The sequence below is a fragment of the Salvelinus sp. IW2-2015 genome, linkage group LG5, assembly GCF_002910315.2.
Source record: "Salvelinus sp. IW2-2015 linkage group LG5, ASM291031v2, whole genome shotgun sequence".
In the NCBI taxonomy this organism is placed as follows: Eukaryota; Metazoa; Chordata; class Actinopteri; order Salmoniformes; family Salmonidae; genus Salvelinus; species Salvelinus sp. IW2-2015.
Window position 1 is genome coordinate 6,960,087 of NC_036844.1, and position 20,880 is coordinate 6,980,966.

The window sequence follows — 20,880 nt, forward strand, 5'->3', positions numbered from 1 at the left end:
TGTGTCTATCCACATTTGTTATTTTGTTTAGGCTAGCCTACCTGACAGCGTGGGTTTTGCTGTCAGTGGTCCAGGGAGTCTTGACTCCTGACTCTTCACTGATGCTGTCTGTGTTATGACTGCTTATCCTTTCATTCAGTTCTCATGAAGTACACATACTCATTTCAATGGAAAACATGCAAACCGTCTTGGCTGTGAAAAAGGCTCCCATGATCGAGAATTACCGAGGAGGGAATGGAACTGATGACACACAACAGGGTTGAGCTCTGCAGTGCAGGGTGTTAGAGTTACGGCCCCTCATGTCTTCCTGTAGAGCTGGAATTGAACATGACAAAAACCTAATATAACAAAGCCTACAGAACTTGTTCACCTCTATACTGGCACAGACTTTAATATCTCAGTAGCCGGAACTCTCTCAGTTCAGTCCAGGCTACTACCCACCTCCAGGTCTGCCGGCTACAACATCAAAATCTTCTCAAAGTCATTGATGAGAAAGGTTTGATGCTGGTTTCAGTGGGGGGGGGGGATATATTAGATAGAGCTATAGCAGTAGAGAAACTCAGTCATACACTGCTGCAATACCTATCCCACCAGTCTGCCTGCCTGATGTAGGAGCCACAGACACACATACCGAGGTATCCTGCTGTGGTCTGGGCAGAGGGCCCTGATGTCTTACACAGAGACAGAGACAAATATTTTAGCAATCTTTATTACAGACACTTCACCCGCAGGCCAGGCATAACTTTTTGAGGGATATGGATTGAGGCAGGAATTGATCTTGTTCTGTCTTTGGTAGAACATGACTGCACTCTTTTGGTCATTGAAAAGACCTACACAAAGGTTTCAGTATGTAATTAAGAAGCATTCTCATCTGCATTACAGTGTTACATGCTGTTATCTGTTTTGTTGTGTTTTGGGGCATGAGTAGCAACTTAATTTTGTGAATATTTTTTATTTTTTTATTTTACCGTTATTTTACCAGGTAAGTTGACTGAGAACACGTTCTCATTTGCAGCAACGACCTGGGGAATAGTTACAGGGGAGAGGAGGGGGATGAATGAGCCAATTGTAAACTGGGGATTATTAGGTGACCGTGATGGTTGAGGGCCAGATTGGGAATTTAGCCAGGACACCGGGGTTAACACCCCTACTCTTACGATAAGTGCCATGGGATCTTTAATGACCTCAGAGAGTCAGGACACCCGTTTAACGTCCCATCCGAAAGACGGATGGGACGAATATTAATAGAATATTAATGCAAATTGATCATTCTTCAAACCTAAAGCAGTCAATGAAATAAGTGTCCTAGTGAGGATAATGGTTCATAATTGTTATCATGAGAAGTTTTGTGTGTGTGTGATGTACATAATACTGTCACTATTAAATTAATTTCAAGGAGTTGTATCAATTAAAAACTTGGTTGAAGATGCCACGAAGTAAGTGGCAATGCCTTAACCATATATGTGTTGAAGGCCACTAGGGCCTCTTCCATCCTTGTCAAGGGGAGTGCTAACCTTCTCTCCTTTCATACAACACAACAACATAGGGTAAATTATCGCTATATAAACCACTGCTAGCATATAAACTTCTCGATCGCGGTTTGWAAAATTTTATCTACCCTTTTGAGCAAATATACAATAACAGTAAAACGTACTAAAACGTTGCCCATACGTGCAATATTTTCTAACATCCAAATCAATGGTTATAAACGTTTTATTTTTTGTATTAATATATATTCCCAGAATGCAATTGTATTTTATTTACATATTATTAGTGTGGGCCAATGACATTGAGTTATAGATACGACGTTTTTCAATCCAGGAAGTCAACAAAATATTTTCGAAATGGAACCAGCTCGTTTGAAAACAAAACGATACGCTAATAAACAACTAGGTGTCTGCTTTTCGTTAGTTGTCTACCTACTTTCGTCCTTGTCTCGAAGACTAATAATGTTGTTTGGTAGTAGTTCGCTGCGGTTTTCTCCCCTCCAGCCTCTATCAGCTGATGCCAATKATGTGTACAGTATGAAGCGTTACATATGAGACGTTGGTATGTGAGGCGTTATACGTGTCTATACCTCGATTGTAAAATGTAATATTCAACTAACAACTGGTATTTTTTTGTACTTTTTGTATTTTATTAGGATCCCCATTAGCTGTAGCAAAAGCAGCAGCTACTCCTCCTGTGGTCCACACAAAACATGAAACATTACATAATACAGAACATTAATAGACAAGGACAGAACTGAATACATATTTTTTTAAGGCACACGTAGCCTACATATCAATACATACAGAAACTATCTAGGTCAAATAGGAGAGAGGCGTTGTGCCGAGAGGTGTTGCTTTATCTGTTGTTTAAACCAGGTTTGCTGTTTATTTGAGCAATATGAGATGGAATGGAGTTCCATGCAATAATGGCTCTATATAATACTGTACGCTTTCTTGCAATTATTCTGGATTTGGGGACTGTGATAAGACCCCTGGTAGCATGTCTGGTGGGGTAAGTGTGTGTGTCAGAGCTGTGTGTAAGTTGACTGTGCAAACAATTTGGGATTTTCAACACATGTTTCTGATAAAAAGAAGAAGTGATGCAGTCAGTCTCTCCTCAACTCTTAGCCAAGAGAGACTGGCATGCATAGTATTTACAGTTGAAGTTGGAAGTTTACATACACYAAGGTTGGAGTCATTAAAACTCATTTTTCAACCACTCCACAAATTTCTTGTTAACAAACCATAGTTTTGGCAAGTCGGTTAGGACGTCTACTTTGTGCATGACACAAGTCATTTTTCCAACAATTGTTTACAGACATAAAAAAGCCAGACTACGGTTTGCAACTGCACATGGGGACAAAGATTGTACTTTTTGGAGAAATATCATCTGGTCTGATGAAACAAAAATAGAACTGTTAGGCCATAATGACCATCGTTATGTTTGGAGGAAAAAGGTGGGAGGCTTGCAAGCCGAATAACACCATCCCAACCGTGAAGGACGGGGGTGGCAGCATCATGTTGTGGGGGTGCTTTGCTGCAGGAGGGACTGGTGCACATCACAAAATAGATGGCATCACGAGGGAGGAAAATTATGTGGATGTATTGACGCAACATCTCAAGACATCAGTCAGGAAGTTAAAGCTTGGTCGCAAATGGGTCTTCCAAATGGACAATGACACCAAGCATAGCAAAGTTGTAGCAAAGTTGTAGCAAAATGGCTTAATAAGGACAACAAAGTCAAGGTATTGGAGTGGCCATCACAAAGCCCTGACCTCAAACCTATAGAAATTTGTGGGCAGAACTGAAAAAGTGTGTGTGTGAGCAAAGAGGCCTAAAAACCTGACTCAGTTACACCAGCTCTGTCAGGAGGAATGGGCCAAAATTCACCCAATGTATTGTGGGACGCTTGTGGAAGGCTACCCAAAACGTTTGACCCAAGTTAAACAACTTAAAGGCAATGCTACCAAATAATAATTGAGTGTATGTAAACTTCTGACCCACTGGGAACGTGATGAAATAAATAAAAGCTGAAATAAATCGTTCTCTCTACTATTATTCTGACATTTCACATTCTTAAAATAAAGTGGTGATCCTAACTGACCTAAGACAGGGACTTTTTACTCTGAATAAATGTCAGGAATTGTGAAAAACTGAGTTTAAATATATTTGGCTAAGGTGTATGTAAACTTCCGACTTCAACTGTATAAAAGCCCTCTGACTACAATGAAGAGCAAGACGTGCCGCTCTGTTCTGTGCCAGCTGCAGCTTAACTAGGTCTTTCCTTGCAGCTCTCAACCACACGGCTGGACAATAATCAAGATAAGACAAGACTAGAGCCTGCAGAACTTGCTTTTTGGAGTGTGGTGTCAAAAAAGCAGACCTCTCCCAAATCTTTACAACCATTGAATCTATATGTTTTGACCATGACAGTTTACAATCTAAGGTAACACCAAGTAATTTAGTTGCCTCAACTTGTTCAACAGCCACACCAGTCATTACCAGATTCAGCAGAGGTCTAGAATGCCGCAATAGAGTGATTATTGGAAGACACTACAACTCCTCATAACAGACACGTGTAACGCCTCAAATATAACGCCTCATACTACATTTGGTTACATTCTACTATTGTTTACATATTGTGCATCATGTTCAATGGGCCAAGAGAATGAAAATCCAAGCGACAGAACCTAGCAACACTTTCCTGTGGATATCTCCAACTCTTACCGCCAAAAGGACCAGCAGCATGTACAACCGGTAAAGTAAGTGTAAATATCATTTTATTCAACATTCTGGCTTGTAGAGACTGTCTTTTCTAKGTGCGACTTCGGTCAGACAGAAAATCCATGGAGTAACCATGATAACAGTCTGATGTTTAGACAAGCCCCAAGACAGAGCCTCTCCAACCCTAAGTTGTCCAACCATCCCTACTTCACCCTGGAGAGGCTGGGGCCTGTGCTTAGACCGCTGGGAGGTGGAGGTACAGTCAGAGGCCTGAACAGCGACTCTTTCAACTCTCTCCCCGTCTCTATCTGTTTCTTGCTTGTAGTCTTGTTTTATTCTCGCTCTGAACAGCTGCTACTTCATGTAATAGGTGTATGGATGCTCTGTTTGTGCAACATTGTTGTCATCTCCTCTTTCTCTCATGTTGATCTTCACTGATACGCAAGTATTTGAAAGTGTGCCCGACAACTGATGTAAAAGGGCTTTATAAATACATTTGATTGTACGCAAGTCTTTATACTGCATGTTTTGGTTCTCTAATCTTTCTCACTGGTAGGGTTCTGTTTTTTCAGATGGTTTCACTACAACAGGTGATATCAGGCAAGTAATACGACAGGCATCTGACGATTTCACTGTCAATAGTTTCACTTTTCACCTGACCAACACATTCCTCGCCTTTCCCACCTTCCCCGTTCTCCCCCAGTGGACAGTGTGTGACTTGAGTTTAACCAGGTGTCTGTGGTGGATGGTGGACTTGTGCAACCTGTGGTTATACTGGACCTCGCTCAGGTATGCTAACACCCTCCCCATTCTCTGGTGATTCACCTGGTATTGTCACAATTGTATTCAGTTCTAGTCAAGTTTATTCCATTTTAACCTATAACCCARGTTGTTTGTTCTTGGGAAAAACCTACTTGAATGACTAAACTACTAAACTGGGCAGAAATGACAAAAAGTGTCAACATTAGCCTGCTAATAATCACTGAAACAAAAGGTAGACAGTCAGGGACCATCAGCATTTCCAAACATGATGGAAAGAGGAGTATTTGTGGGGCTATTTGACAGCAGAACGAATGCCAGTCTTAGACTTGGAGAGCATCAGAAGTTCCAAAAATGATGGATAATGGAATTTCCCCCCTCAAATTGTCCTTGCACAATGTGGCAGTGTTGTTCTCCGGACCACAGCGAAGACTAGTTATTTTCAACATGTATTTAATTGGCACAGTTTACACAATACAAAGAATTCAGTGCTCCGAAACGCAAGCATATACCAAATGGAACACAAACAGAAAAAAAGTGCGAAACACACCATTTGGCAGACTTTACAAAACAAAAACAATAAAACAAAGTCTTAGCAAAGCGAGAGAGAAGAAGTAACGGTAGGTCCTTTTAAATCGTTAAAACCTTAAAAATAGACTGTTTATTTCCTTTTTTTGTCTTAGTTGAATCAATATTTATTTATATATTTATATATATTCTCTCTAAATTCCAACAAGCCATTTCTTCTGTACAGGTGCGCTGGGGCCAGGCTGAAGGTCTAGGATGATCTGAATCCAGCATTAGCAGGAGAGGAGATAAGCAGATTCCCCTCTATACTGGCTCGCTTCTGAGTGGGTCTATATGTCTGTCAGCGCACTCTAGATATGCACCTTCTGATGGTCTGCATGGGAAACCAGTTTTGTCTTTTCACTTCTCACAAACAAAACAACTGCCAAATCAATATCTACAATAATCAAAATAAGAGATGGACGGATGGGAATAGCAAAAGGAGACTTTGACCTGACCTGAGTCTCGGGCCAAAGAACTTCTAGATTTGCGCCGCTTTTATATTATGACAAGTAACTGGGACTCCAAATGATGATTGGATCACTGTTCGTGTGTTGTTCTAATGATAATATACATGGTTTGCATTGATACAATTTCAGTTGCTGCTCTTTGAAATGTTACTTGAGTAGTAATATTGTAATAAAAAAAAAAGTTTCAAGACACTCTTGAGCCTGGTCAAAGTAGTGCACTAAATAGGGAATAGGGTGCCATTACTAACTGTTTCATTAGACAAAACAAATATTTGTTATTCATTACTTCATCTGCAGTGACTTCAGGCAGATCAGAGAACTGGTTTCATCATCATAGGTGGTTTGTAATTCAGGTGCAACAGTTTTCCAGCTAAAGAAACAACTAGCTACAAAATAAAAAGCTAAAATCTCTTCGACCCAAAATTGGTAAAAAATTATGACAAATAAAATGAACAAAATAAAACATGTAAAATGTATGTGCCTTTGAGAGGGGGAAACAGTGGACATCATCATCATCTCTGTAGATGTTATGGGTAATCTACCTCGACCACCACATACAAAATAATAACCCCCCCCCCAAACCTTTATAAAAAAAACAAGAGATGTCTTGACCTATTCAACATACCACAGATAATAGAATGACATCTGTCTTTACACTAAGTGGGAGGACAAATCCATAGAGAGAGATAGAGGACTTTAGTGCCTTAAAGCCCATTTTATCATGGGCAGTGCCATTGAGGACTTTCACCATTTTGAAGTAGTCAACTGGGTGGGACTTCCTATGGGTTAWGGAAGGATCACATAATTCCATCCAGGTCACCAGGAGGGATCAGCCAATGAGGTATACTCATGAGCAAACATTCCATAACTGCAGGTGGCAGTAAATCGCCAACCTTGGCTTTAAACCTGTACATACACACTCCAGCTGGCAATATGCACCCTTTCAGTTTGTTTGCCAACTCGTAGTAGAAGAAAATTGACTACTTCAAAATGGAGATGGCCTCAATGGGCTGCCCATGCCCTCACAGACGCCATAATGGGACAGATACAATGATGCGATGTCTAACTAAGTCTATGGATTAAACTAGTTAAGGCCCAAAATGAAGTCTGTCTCGTCTCATATTTAGTCACACACAACCTTGTGGGAAAGAAAGTGTGTGTGTGGATCACAGTATTACAATACTTCCATATACAGTAGTAAGTGGACCATGCAAATTACATGGGAAATGTAACTAATCCTCAAGTTCTCTTCCGGGGTCATTCTGTCTGTTGGGTAGGATATACAGTGGAGACGTTAAACAGCACGGTATGTATCCACAGGATGAGGCTAGTGGAAGCTAACGACCACTTGCCTTCGACAAACTTCTCAAACAAGTACAATGTCAGCCAACAACATTACATACAGTATAACAAATTGACAAATTACATTTTATAACCGTGTACTGTATGCATAAAATCATTCAGAAACAGAAGTTTCGGAATCCAAAACTTTCTTAGCTGAGATTTTGAGCAAGAGGAGTTACTGTGAGGGAGAGCACACACTCACTGTTAAAAAAACACCGGTAGGTGAGCGTGCTTTCAGAGACGACGAACAGTCAAACAGCAACAAAACWAAATAAGGAAGCGCTAGTAGAGGATCCCCAGGCACAGAACCCAAAAGGTGACAAACAGGTTAAGAAGTGTAACAGGCAATGTGAGTTATCTGAAATAAAAAGCGACATGGGCAAACCCCCCCCCCCCGGAGGCGAGCGGCAGGGTGGCGAGTCAAAGCGGAGACAAGGCATGCATGCATACTGCACGCACTGTCCGAGAGAAGCCCCATCCTAAGCTGTGACATGGCCATCAACGCAGCCAATGACCAGCGTCTGCCACCTGTGGTGAAGGGGTTTGAGGAGGGGAGGGGTGTGGCCAGAGAGAGGAGCAGACGGGATCAGTGGTGTAAAGCACTTAAGTAAAAATATTTTGAAGTACTACTTAAGTCATTTTTKGGGGTATCTGTATTTTACTTTACTATTCATATTTTGGGCAACTTTTACTTTGACTTCACTACATTCCTGAAGAAAAGAATGTACTTTTTACTYCATACATTTTTCCTGACACCCAAAAGTACTCGTTACATTTTGAATACTTAGCAGGACAGGGAAATGTTGCAATTCACTCACTTATCAAGAGACCGTCYCTGGTCATCCCTACTGCCTCTGATCTGGCGGACTCATTAAACACGAATGCTTCGTTTGATATTTGTTGGAGTGTTGGAGTGTGCCCCTGGCTATCTGTTAWTTACAAAAACAAGAAAATAGTGCCTCCTAGTTTGCTTAATATAAGGAATGTGAAATAATTTGTACTTTTACTTTTGATACTTAAGTATATTTTAGCAATGACATTTACTTTTGATACTTAAGTATATTTAAAACCAAATACTTTTATACTTTTACTCAAGTAGTATTTTACTGGGTGACTTTAACTTTGAATTTAGTAATTTTCTATTAAGGTATCTTTACTTTTACTCAAGTATGACAATTGGATACTTTTTCCACCACTGGATGGGATGCCAGTAACAACACATGATGGTATGGTAGGGAGAGAGTGCAGGTGAGGTGAAGTAATGAAGTAAAGTGAACCTGTCCCCTTTCCCACCCCAACCCCTCTCGGTCCTGGAGCTCCTAGTCCTGTCCACTCCCCAGTCACGTATGGAGGATGTACATGATACTGACAGACACCACAGAAGACACACACTATAAATGAAGCTTTTTCATACACGCATACAGTAAGATGACCAATCGGTCCATGTTTTAGTCCATTTGAAACCTGCAAAATATGGAGCTGCGGTCTGAGAGTGGAATGACTGCGTTGTTTCCATGGGAACTCCACGGCYCTCCAAGTGATGCTGAATCTGGACGGTTCCTTCTGTGATGATGGCTCTGAGTCAATGAGTGAGTGAGAGAGAGAGATACTGCAACTGTATCCACCTGATTGGTTTGGATGCTAGGGTGGACTGGAGGGACACGGTTTGGCTTCCTGTCCAGCCTTCCTGTCTGATGGTCTGGTCAGGTGAGATGGTATGGGTGGGGTGTGGGTGTGGGGGGAGATTGTGTTGCTTCTTCCCCCCTTCCATGAGGGGGAGCTGGTCTTGTCTCTGACCACACCCTGCCGTGCTTTAGGAAGGGGGTTGGGGAGGGGCGGCATGGTAGCGGGTTGGGATTTGAGGCGAGAGAGCTAACAGCCGCCATGATAACGCCGCGTAGCGGAAGCTGAGTTAGTACATCGAGAAGCAAAGCTTTGCAGGGACAACGGAAGCAAAATTATAAATGTGTAATGGACTATTAAAAGATTTATGGGTGCAAAATTGGGATGCTTATTATTGTTGCTTCTGGTCAGAAACTGTTGCAAAAGAAGAGAAATCTACGTATGTATCGGGTTGGATATTGAGATACATCCTAATCGGTCTCCCGTTTTTGTCTCGGTCATGTCTCTCTCTCTTTCTGACTCTATGACAATAAAAGGAACGTGAATGTGGTTGCTYTGTCTCCGAGGCTGCTTGCCCTGCCATTTCTGAGCCAGCCTCTCACACTTTTAGGAATCTGCAATTTGAAAGAAAAAAAAAACAAACAAAAAATGAAAAAAGAACACGTTAGAGTGAGATCTCAGGGAAATAAAATGTTGTTCACATACTAAATGAGGTGGAAGAAGAGCTATTCTTTGCAATTGCCTTTGAAAGGAAATAATATTGTTCTCTGGCGTTAATATCAGTTGCTGTACCTTAAAAGTCATATTTTTTATGATACCGTTTCTAAATGTTAGCCTGGTGTGTGAATCTATCATTTCCAAAAACAAAAAGAGACACTTAAGCTGGTAACAATGTCAAACATGCACCAAAACATGTTATGTAAAAAAAAACTTTAAAAAAAACAAGAGAGAAAATGACTACCAACATAACATGCCTCACATTTCATTTGGACCCCCGTTTAGCAGGGGGATGAAATGGTTGTGTTAATAGCACTGTCAGAGACGGGATTACTTTCACCGCTATAGGAGAAAGAGTTGTGGAAGCGTATTTGTTGAGCTTTTTGAGATTTGACAACAAAGTTGGAGTCTCTTCCGAGATGCCTTTTGGGCCTATGTTTGCACAATTCAGTAATCTTCAAAAGAGAAATGGCTGGATATTTTAGAGGCATAAAACAGTTTCAACACCATACTGTAGCACAKACCATGCTTCTCAAATGGACTCATCTGCACCGAGGTGCTAATTAAAACCCATGCATGATCTGGCAACCAAGCACCAATGTTACAATCAGCCACACRACAAAAATTCCCTTCTCACAACGTTCTCACCGAGAATAATGGTACATACAGCTCATTCTCAATCCTGAATTCCTCTACAAGCGTTCTGGAAAATAAAGGCCCAGAAAAAGAAATAGCCCCTTCCTTGGACCTTTTAGTCTGTGACATTGGTGCATCTTAACAGTAGAGGAGTGAGACAATCCAGGATAGAGGAGTTGATATTCACTGAGCGCTAATAGCCTCCTGAGCTACAGAATGCAGTCCTATGTATAGGGGTGAAGCGTTGTGATTCGGTACATTCATTTGTCACAGTACAACAAAAAAATATGATTGCATATGTTTTTTTTTTTTTTTTTTTTTTTTTTTTACAGCAGAATCAAATAATAATTTGCATATTTCTACATTGTACAACCTAGCATGCTTTACTACTGGGGACAGCAAGCAGTTTTTTTCCCACACACGATCCTGTGGTTTAACCAAAAAAAAAGTGTATTATATTATTTTATTCTCTGCAAATATCACCTCGATACTGGCCTCTGTGGGAATATGATTCAGTGGTTAAGACCATAAACATATGTAGTCGAACATACACACACACTTACATTTTGCCTTTTTGTTTTCATCCTGATCTACCTTTGAGGCCAGTTGCTATATGATAAAATATACCTTTGTCAGGTGATAAGAACATCTTGGGGGAAATATGACTGCATGCATATCAAGAACAAAAAAGCACTCATTGAAATCGTCCTTACAACCGGCCCTGATTCCCATTGAGTTGACTGGAAGTAACGACAGACAGTTCTCCTGGCAAACAAGAGGAAACGAGGAGAGAATTCTCTCAGAACCAGTGGGAAACCAAACGCTCCGGGGTCAAGTTTCCCCTTGGTACAGATCTAGGATCAGCTTCCCCACCCCCAATCATGACCTTAACCATTATTGTGGGAAATGTGAAACCGACCCAAGATCAGTGTCTAGGGATAACTTCGCCCTACACCAAAAACAACCAATACCTCTTTTAAAACTATCCTGTCTCCCAAATACATCGAGATACCCATCACATACAACACCACAGTGCATGGGGCCGGTCTCAGCTACATGGTAATCATGACAGAGGCACATGGAGACTTCTGGTTGGTCCATCATTCAGAGTGGAAGGAGTGTACTCGACTCCCCGAGCCCCCCCCCCACCCCCTGAAAATGAAAAAAATGCCCTCGGCCCCAAAAGAAAACCCCTTCAGTTAAATGTATGTCATAGCACCTTTGCCGGTCGTTTCCAAAGAGACCTCGACATAAGATGTGGGCACGTAGCCTTCCTCCTCTTCGTTCCTGCGGACACGTGTCCAGCCGTCACCTTTATCCTCCTCTATCACATACAACAGCTCTCCCTCCGTCACTGATATAGTCCCCTCATTATGACCTAGTGGAGGGGGGGAGGAGGAAAAGAGATGGAATAAGAAAGAGAGAAAGTGAGAAGGAGAGGGGGGAAGAGAAAAGGAAGAGAGAAAGAAAGCCAGTATAGTGTCAAAACAAGGTGGACGAGTGTTATTGTTGCATATCTCTCAAATAGTCAAATAGATGTTCCAGCCCACATTACCCTTGTTGTTGTCTCCGATTGGCGTATTACCTGTTAAAGGTGTATTACCTTCAAATTGGTAGATGGCTTTACAGGTGCCGATGGTGGGCAGCGTCTCCTCATCCCCATCGTCAAACTCATCATCAAACTCTGGAGTGTTGGCTATGGCCACCTTGTCCTGAGTCTCTGAACTCTGCTCCTCTGTGTAACTGCCATCCGGGCTGCTCAAGGACCAACACACACACACACGGTAACTATAGCAACCTCACAACACAACAGTACAGTAACAAACCACAAAGTGTTGAGTAATGGAGTGAGTGTGTGTGTTTACTGTACCTCTCTCTGTCCTGTGCACAGTTGTTGGCAACCGTGCTGCTGTTGCTGTTCTGCGTCTCGTACAGACCACTCTGTCGCCTGGGAGGATCGCTCTTCGATGGTAACCTCCCCTCCACCTCAGCTAGCCATCCCTGGTACACGCGCGCACACACACGCATACGTTAGGATTGTGAGATGAGATTTGCTAGAGTAGTGCAGTCCAGAGTCAGATATAGCCTTGTTACTAAGGCTCCTTTCACTTACACAAAGCCAGAACAAATAGCGGCCTCCAAGGCAGTGCATCATATCCAAATAAGGAAGAGAAGTCAGGACTCAGGAGCACTCTACTGTTTGATCTAATAATGAGGTACTGTCTTAGGAAAGCCAAACAAGATAACTATGCTACTAACAACACTGAGTCCGTCCAGCATCTAGAAATACAGTACATTCCTGTCTGGGATAGGTCGAGAGGGGTTTTTCATGACTCACCTCGAATTTCTGCACCTCGTACTGCAGTTTCTCGATGTTCATTGCTATCTCTACTAGRCGGGGGTCCACACTGGCAGGGTCACCCATCTGAGGGTTCTTCTCATACACCCCCTTCATCTTAGTTAGGGCATCTCTGACGGCCAGAGGAAGAGAGAGTGACACATGAATACTCGAGACATACTCCTGACAAATAGATAGCCCAGTCTAAAGCTGACCAAGCCAACCACATTTCCCCTAAATCTACCCGAGTATCTATAAGTTTTACTAGGCAAATTTTGGTCCATAAAAAGGCTGACAGTAAGGACTTGGTGGAGCTTTTAGGGAGGAGTTAAGACATAATTTCCATACAAATATGGCTGAGGCTTACGTTGCAGATACAGACACACACACACACACACACACACACACACACACACACTTACTTCTGGTCCATCTCTTTCTGGATGTCCTTGTTTAAGTCGTCTATCTTGGCCTGAAGCTTCTTTCTCCTCTGCTCTGGGGGCAGGTGGCTGAAGTCCTCTGGTCCAGAGCCCTTATGGAGAGAGATACATTCAAAATTTAAAAAAGAGAGAGATAGTGGAAGAGAGGAAGAAAAGTTGTAGATGAAGTGAGTTTCAGGAGCATTCTACATCATGTCTCTAAACGGATGAATATACAGTATAACATATTCTAACACCCCTCTCAGATGTTCAGTATCTCTATGTAACACCAGAATCCTTCAGGTGCAGTACCCTCCCCCCCCCTCCTCTTACAGTAAAGCCATTGGGATTAATTAATTTCCCACCGTTGAGGGTTGTGTGTCTGAATTAGATACTGCAGCTCTAGCCTCTACCGTACTTGTGAGCCATTCAACCACCTTTCACCTATTCAGTCCCAAACCTAAAAATATATTAGGGTGTATCCCATTACTTCAAATCCAGTCAAATCACATTTCGGTGTTCATATTTCAGTATCCCCATAACTGTCAAGAGAGAAGCGTAAAAGGAGGTAGTGTTTCTGAAATGGAAACGGTGGGGCCATTTAAGGGCAGACAGGATTGCATTTCCTAATGAAGGAGCTTCCTGGATAGAATAAATATCGATCATCTCTGATGATGGTGAGTCATTCTCTCTGTTTTCTGTGTTCAATTGGGCCTGCTCCACTTTCCAAAGGAAGCTGCCTGTATATGTCCTGTATGTACTGCAGTTCAGAGATACACCACTTGGTGGTACTATTTGGTTAGATTTCTTACATACCCTTAGGTAATTATTGTGTTACAAATCACTGTACAGCAATACAATACAATGGATAATTATACATAAATGAACTGTCATTGTATTGTTAGCAATTAAAATGGGATTCATTGTTGCTTTCCTCACATTTTGATATATTGCTTTCAGATTGGCTTCTTTGACTAGCCATAGTATTCATGGTATTTATCTGATCATGTGCTTGGACTGGATATGTTAAGGCTCAGACAACAATACGTGTCACATAAAAAGGGACAAAGGTCAATGTCCTACTTCACCAGGGGTCAAGGGTCAGAGGTCACTGGGGTCTACTGGTGAGAAAGCCAATATAAACACAGCAGCAGGCCAGGCTACCATGGCGATGACCTTCCTTACCTCATCTAGCTGCACTGCGTGCAACACTTACCAACCAGATAACATGCAACATGGTCTGGTTCATGCTCAAATTCATACTTACATGATTTATACAAATGGTTGATCACTAGAATAAAGGACACCCTGCTTGCTGTTGATTGATGTAAAAACAAAATACTCCACACAGGTGATAATTCTTTCATGAGACAAGGTGCTATACAGGTGATACACAATATATACAAAAGTATGTGGACACCCCTTCAAATTAGTGGATTCGGTTATTTCAGCCACACCCGTTGCTGACAGGTGTATAAAATTGAGCACACAGCCATGCAATCTCCATAGACAAACATTGGCAGTAGAATGGCCTTACYGAAGAGCTCAGTGACTGTCAACGTGGCACCGTCTTAGGATGCCACCTTTCCAACAAGTCAGTTCGTCAAATGTCTGCCCYGCTAGAGCTGCCCCAGTCGTCTGTAAGTTCTGTTATTGTGAAGTGGAAACGTCAAGGAGCAAGAACRGCTCAGCTGCGAAGTGGTAGGCCACACAAGCCCACAGAACGGGACCGCCGAGTGCTGAAGCGCGTAGCCCGTAAAATCGTCTGTCCTCGGTTGCAACACTCATTCCTGAGTTCCAAACTGCCTCTGGAGGCAATGTCAGCACAAGAACTGTTGCAGCCGCACACAAACCTAATGCCAAGCGTCGGCTGGAGTGGTAAAGCTAGCCGCCATTGGACTCTGGAGCAGTGGAAACACGTTCTCTGGAGTGATGAATCACGCTTCACCATCTGGGTTTGGCGGATGCCAGGAGAATGCTACCTGCCCCAATGCATAGTGCCAACTGTAAAGTTTGGTGAGGAGGAATAATGCTCTGGGGCTGTTTTTCATAGTTCGGRCTAGGCCCCTTGGTTCCAGTGAAGGCAAATCTTAATGCTACAGCATACAATGACATTCTAGATGATTCTGTGCTTCCAACTTTGTGGCAAAAGTTTGAGGAATGCCCCCGTACACAAAGCAAGTTCCATWCAGAAATGGTTTGTCAAGATCGGTGTGGAAGAACTTGACTGCCTGCACAAAGCCTTGACCTMAACCCCATCGAACACCTTTGGGATGAATTGAAACGCTGACTGCGAGCCAGGCTTAATCGCCCAACATCAATGCCCGACCTCACTAATGCTCTTGTGGCTGAATGGAAGCAAGTCCCYGCAGCAATGTTCYAACATCTAGTGGAAASCCTTCCCAGAAGAGTGGAGGCTGTTATAGCAGCAAAGGGGGGGACCAACTCCATATTAATGCCATTGACTTTGGAATGAGATGTTCGACAAGTAGGTGTCCACATACTTTTGGTCATGTTGTGTATCTTTACCCAGTAACTTACCTGTTCAACATACATTTCACACTCAGATATACATTTGTATATCTCCTTGATTACATTTAATCACTGGTAACTGATCTTGATCATKTCTAATCTCTTGCCAAAGGACTTGTTTGACATGCATTTGTCAATGTTGACCACTCAATGATTATTACTACACACAAAGTTATGACCTAATGATTATCATGTGGCTTATGTTATTGTGGTTGACTAAGGAGATCTACAACAATTATTTCAAGGCAGTTGATTGTGTAGTTTATGATTTATCAAATCAAAATTCCCCGCAGGGCTCAATGTCTGATGCAGAGGACTTGAGTACTGCCATAGATGGAACTTGAAATAAGTTTCTACCTAATCTCATCCACCACCAACTCTCTCTCTGCAGCAATTGAGCCTGGGGAAGAGGTTAGTTTCTACATAGAATTAGGAATTTGAATATTAGAATGGACATGAACCTTCTTATGGTGGTCAAGGAGTTGGTCAACCATGGTTTGCCAGTGCTGTGATAAGATATTGTGTAAAATAATGCACTTWCAAGAATTGATCTTTGAGAKGAAGGATTCCATAAATGTTTCCAAATTAACATTCCATTAACATCCCATTCTAACAATRCGGTCAACCCACAGCCAATACAGTACACTGGCTGAAGTCAGTGATAAGACTTTGACAAGTTGTAAATGCATCAAGTATTGATATTGTATCATATAACAGCACTCACAGATTTCCAAGAAAACCAAAATCCAGACATTTATGGCCTGTTGACATATATTTTATACACACAATTGGTATAAAACCTGTATAAACTGTATTTATAATTATACGACAATATTTTAGGTTGATAATAATTCTAGTACACAATTACTGATATATGCCTTACTTTCATTTTCCAGGATTATGCCTCTCCTGCCATTCGTTCCAATAAGACCGGTTTTGATTATTTCTCTCTGACCAATATGGATGCCATTTTTCACCCCATTCTGGAACGTTGAGGGTTTATGACATAGCCCCTCTAGTAATGTAATAGGATCTCTGAGTTTCTACCTGACTGAGACACAAAAAGCTCAATTTCATTTGTTCCCATCTGTTCTGCATTCCAGTGGAAAATACTTGGTATTCCTGGAAGGCTCGGCATCGTCTGGCCGTTTTAGTTTAGCTCTTTTTGGGCCATTAATTTCTACATCAGAACCACTCTGAGCTTGGCAGCTAATGCTGAGAAACATCATCTTTAGAGGCTTGCACAGTGCATACTAAGAACACTGTTAAATGACTATTTATCAAAATCAGCATGTATCACATCTTTGATTTTACAGTATCTACCCTATATCTTTGATATCAGCTATGATTATGATGTATCTATCGGAATCATCCGTCTTGGCTTCTAACGGGTATGAGGACAAATCAAAGGGGATGGAACTAGCCGACAGACAGACAGACCTAAGTTCAAATACTACTTGAAATCCTTTCCAGTACTTGACTGAGCTTGTCTGTTGCGATGAAATGAAAAGAAAATGATTTCAACGATTTCAAATAGTATTCGAAAACCCAGGTCTGGCGGACAAACAAAACATTAACTGTAATTCTGATCACCTCAATAAGATTCCGGACGTGGGAATTGAGTGTGATCTGCACAGAGCACACAGGCAGTGGGGAGAGACACAACAAACAAAAAATAACACACACAAATACACACAAAAACAACAATTATGAGACAACAACAAGGGTCTGCATCTGCAAAATACATCCTCATGTCACAACAAAATGACTAAATAAATAAAAGACACCGGACGAAAAGGAACCAAACGCTAACAAACAGAAACAGCGGTCACACAGAATTCTCAACCACATTGTGGTACTAGGTGGACGTGCACGCGACGCTCAGAATAMGGTTCACGCCACTACGGTCATGCAGTGTTACGGTCATGCTTACCAGCTTGAGAGAAAGCTTCATGGGTAGAAGAGAGGCGAGAGAAACGGCAGGAGGAGCAGGAGAGAAAGAGAACAGATAAAAGTCAGACAACGGCAGAATAACACATAGCAATTGGCCATCGCGGTTCCTCCTGGTACTGCATGCACATGTACAGCATGTCGTCAGTTGTTGACATGGATATTGAGAAGAAAAAGCAGTTCCTTAGTCAAACTTCACCATATGAGGAAAATAAATTGGGTGTTTTAAAACCTGGAAAGGGGAAGGTAGAAGTCTTGGATGCCTTGTATATGATTGCTGCGGTCATTGGATTCGAAGGTGTTCGTCTTGACCRAGGTGATAACCAGAGCTTTCACAACTGAACAGCGAATGCATAGACCCATCAGGTATGAGAGCAGTTGTGAAAAACGACAGATCAGATACGTGAGGCGCAACAGGTCTGAGGCTCTTTGCAGATGCTGGTTTGTTTGGACTCTCCCACAGTTTGTTCTGTTTACAATGAAAAACGAAATCTGCAATGCCTCAGCGAGACGCTATTCCAAGACAWTACCCGGTCATTCTCAGGACTATCTATCTCCCTATATAACGTATGGCTCTAGTTAACTCTTTTCTCATCTGGTGAAGTTCAACKTCAGGTTTCAGGGATGAATGACAAAATAAGAGTTGGGTTTTAAAATGACTTGAGGTGATGACAAGGAAGCCAACTCACAAGTCTAGACTGCACAGGACGGCGAATGAGAGCGAGCAAAGTGAGAGAAGGAGAGACAGAGAGAGAGGTGAGTCGAGACACCCACTGCAGAAAAACAGGAGGACAGAGGATGGGTGATAACACACCCCTCTCTGTTCTCCCTGTACCCCCCCCCACCCCACCCCACACACACACAATGACAGCATTTAACAGCAGGGGGCGGTGGCTACCTGKGTCACAGTAAAGCATGATGACAGTTCACATGTTCACATAGAGACAATATGTTTCAAACAGTGACATTCGCTCATGGGAGAGGTGAGCCTGAGTGCCAGTTTGTTTGGGCCAGTCTGAGTTGTCAAGAAAGCACAAACAGACTGGCACTSGGGCTAGGGAGAAGTTGCTCATAGATTCAACGCTATACCAGGCAGGATACATGCCCATGAGCACAAGTAATCAGGAGCTAGTAGCAACCTTCTTTATCAATGAGTTCAGTGAGATCAAACTACAACCACAACCACTTGGTTCATCAAAGATTCATGATTMATGATACTTGTTTGATTGAAAGGACAATTAAGGCAAATGATGGAAGAAGAAAAATGAGAACTGGAAAAATTATAATGTAAGAGGTTGCTTCGGTTGAATTGCACATATAGTGATTGCTCTATTAAAGATCGTTAGAGCTTATTGTGAGCTCCATGGTTATAGAGAGGAGAGAGACTTTTAACACCCACTGGGTCGCTCCAGCTTTAATCCTTGTAATGACTTATTATGAGGACGTAGTTTGTGGGGAAACAAAGGAAAGAGATACTTTAACACACACTGGGCCGCTCCAGCTGCAGTGAATAACTGTAGTCCAGTTAACAGCTCAAAGGCTGCACTCGGGGGCCATGATGAGGCCCCGCTATACTCCCTTTGGTCCTGTAATCAAGTCATTCACCTAGAATGGCCTTCGATCAGCCTCCCCATCGTGCCTAATTATCCCTCTCTACACCTCTCGACGTTGAAAATTGTTCTCACTGTGCTATTTCCGTTAAGAACTGCTGGTGTAATAGACAGGGGAGGTCTGTTGTTCACCAGTATCTGTTGTAGCTGAGTGTAGTGTATAGGGCCAAAATGTGACTTGTCAGACATCTCAGACAGATGGGTATATACAGGTACATGGTATACAGATAGGCTATGGTGCCAGCACACAGAAGGAAGCGCTGGAGGGGTGAATTCTGGGTAGACTATACCCCCCAAAAGTGTTATGAGCACCACAACCCAATGTTGTGAACCCCAGAAAATAAGATGAAGSAGCAAATGGTGGGGAGACCATCATTCACCATGCTCCAATCCCACTTCCTTAGTTTAAGGGTAGTGCTTGTGACACTTTGAGAATTGACCCCTAAAAAATGTGCACCGCAGCAGGAGTCCAAGGCTTGGGGTTGGTGGTGTTGCAACAGAAAGTGCCGCAAGCTGAGATGTGGGACAGGAAATGAGGTCATCCCTGGTTCTGATCATTTGGATAGTGTGGTCTTATGACAGGGCAGAAGGGCCATGTGAAATACAGAGAGGCAGTCACAGACACTAGCCTCATTTAGAAGGAAACAAAAATATCTAAAATGGCAACTGTGTCTGACTGGAAATAAATTATTATTTCTATGTATTGTCCTTGTTTTTGAAAGAAAAGCACATTTTTTGTCCATTAAAATAACATCAAATTGATCAGAAATGCAGTGTAGTCATTGTTAATGTTGTAAATGACTATTGTAGCTGGAAACGGACAATTTCTTTATGGAATATCTACATAGGCGTACAGAGGCCCATTATCAGCAACCATCACTCCTGTGTTCCAATGGCACATTGTGTTAGCTAATCCAAGTTGATAGCCTTCATTTCTCAGAACAAGAATAGACTGATGCGTTTCAGAAGAAAGTTGTTTCTGGCCATTTTGAGTCTGTAATCGAAACAGCAAATACTGATGCTCCAAATACTCAACTAGTCTAAAGAARGCCAGTTTTATTGCTTCTTTAAATCAGCACAACAGTTTTCAGCTGTGCTAACATAATTGCAAAAGGGTTTTGTAATGATCAATTAGCCTTTTAAAATGATCAACTTGGATTAGCTAACACAATGTGCCATTGGAACACACAGGAGTGATGGGTTGCTGATAATGGGCCTCTGWACGCCTRTGTAGATATTCCATAAAAACAAAATYGTCCGTTTCCAGCTACAATAGTCATTTACAACATTAACAATGTCTACACTGCATTTCTGATCAATTTGATGTYATTTTAATGGACAAAAAATGTGTTTTTCTTTCAAAAACAAGGRCATTTCTAAGTGACCCCAAACTTTTGAACGGTAGCATATATACTGTCAGTGTATCATCATGATATGAGACTACTGTCTGTGCTGCACATGGCTGAGACACAAACACATATTTCCTAATTAAGGCACGCACGCACGCAATGGCCAACATACACACTTACGACATATTGTCTGGCCTCGAAAGCGTACGTGGGTATGCCCTGAGTCCTCCAGTCTTTGTGATAACAGAGCGAGAGAGGGCGAGTAGGAGGCTGCTGCCATGGTTATGAGAGAGAACAACACAGCTTCATCAATTAGCACAGGGCTACTAATGAGGCTAATGGGTTCACTCTC

General features: G+C 42.1%; 1 protein-coding gene and 1 non-coding gene across 2 annotated transcripts in view; both read right to left on the reverse strand.

Moving 5' to 3' along the window:
• Positions 1-1,408: 1,408 nt before the first annotated feature.
• LOC111964550 (U6atac minor spliceosomal RNA) lies at positions 1,409-1,536 on the reverse strand. Its single transcript, XR_002877406.1, has one exon. It is a non-coding gene; the product is annotated as a U6atac minor spliceosomal RNA (small nuclear RNA).
• Positions 1,537-5,409: 3,873 nt separating this feature from the next.
• fnbp1b (formin binding protein 1b) overlaps positions 5,410-20,880 on the reverse strand; it is a 91,986-nt gene continuing 76,515 nt past the window's right edge. Inside the window, 10 exon segments of the mRNA XM_070443742.1 lie at positions 5,410-9,591; positions 11,550-11,708; positions 11,916-12,088; positions 12,201-12,331; positions 12,669-12,801; positions 13,091-13,200; positions 17,213-17,248; positions 17,553-17,567; positions 18,259-18,267; positions 20,709-20,801. Of these exon segments, the coding sequence (XP_070299843.1) occupies positions 9,584-9,591; positions 11,550-11,708; positions 11,916-12,088; positions 12,201-12,331; positions 12,669-12,801; positions 13,091-13,200; positions 17,213-17,248; positions 17,553-17,567; positions 18,259-18,267; positions 20,709-20,801 (867 nt within the window). The 3' untranslated portion in view covers positions 5,410-9,583.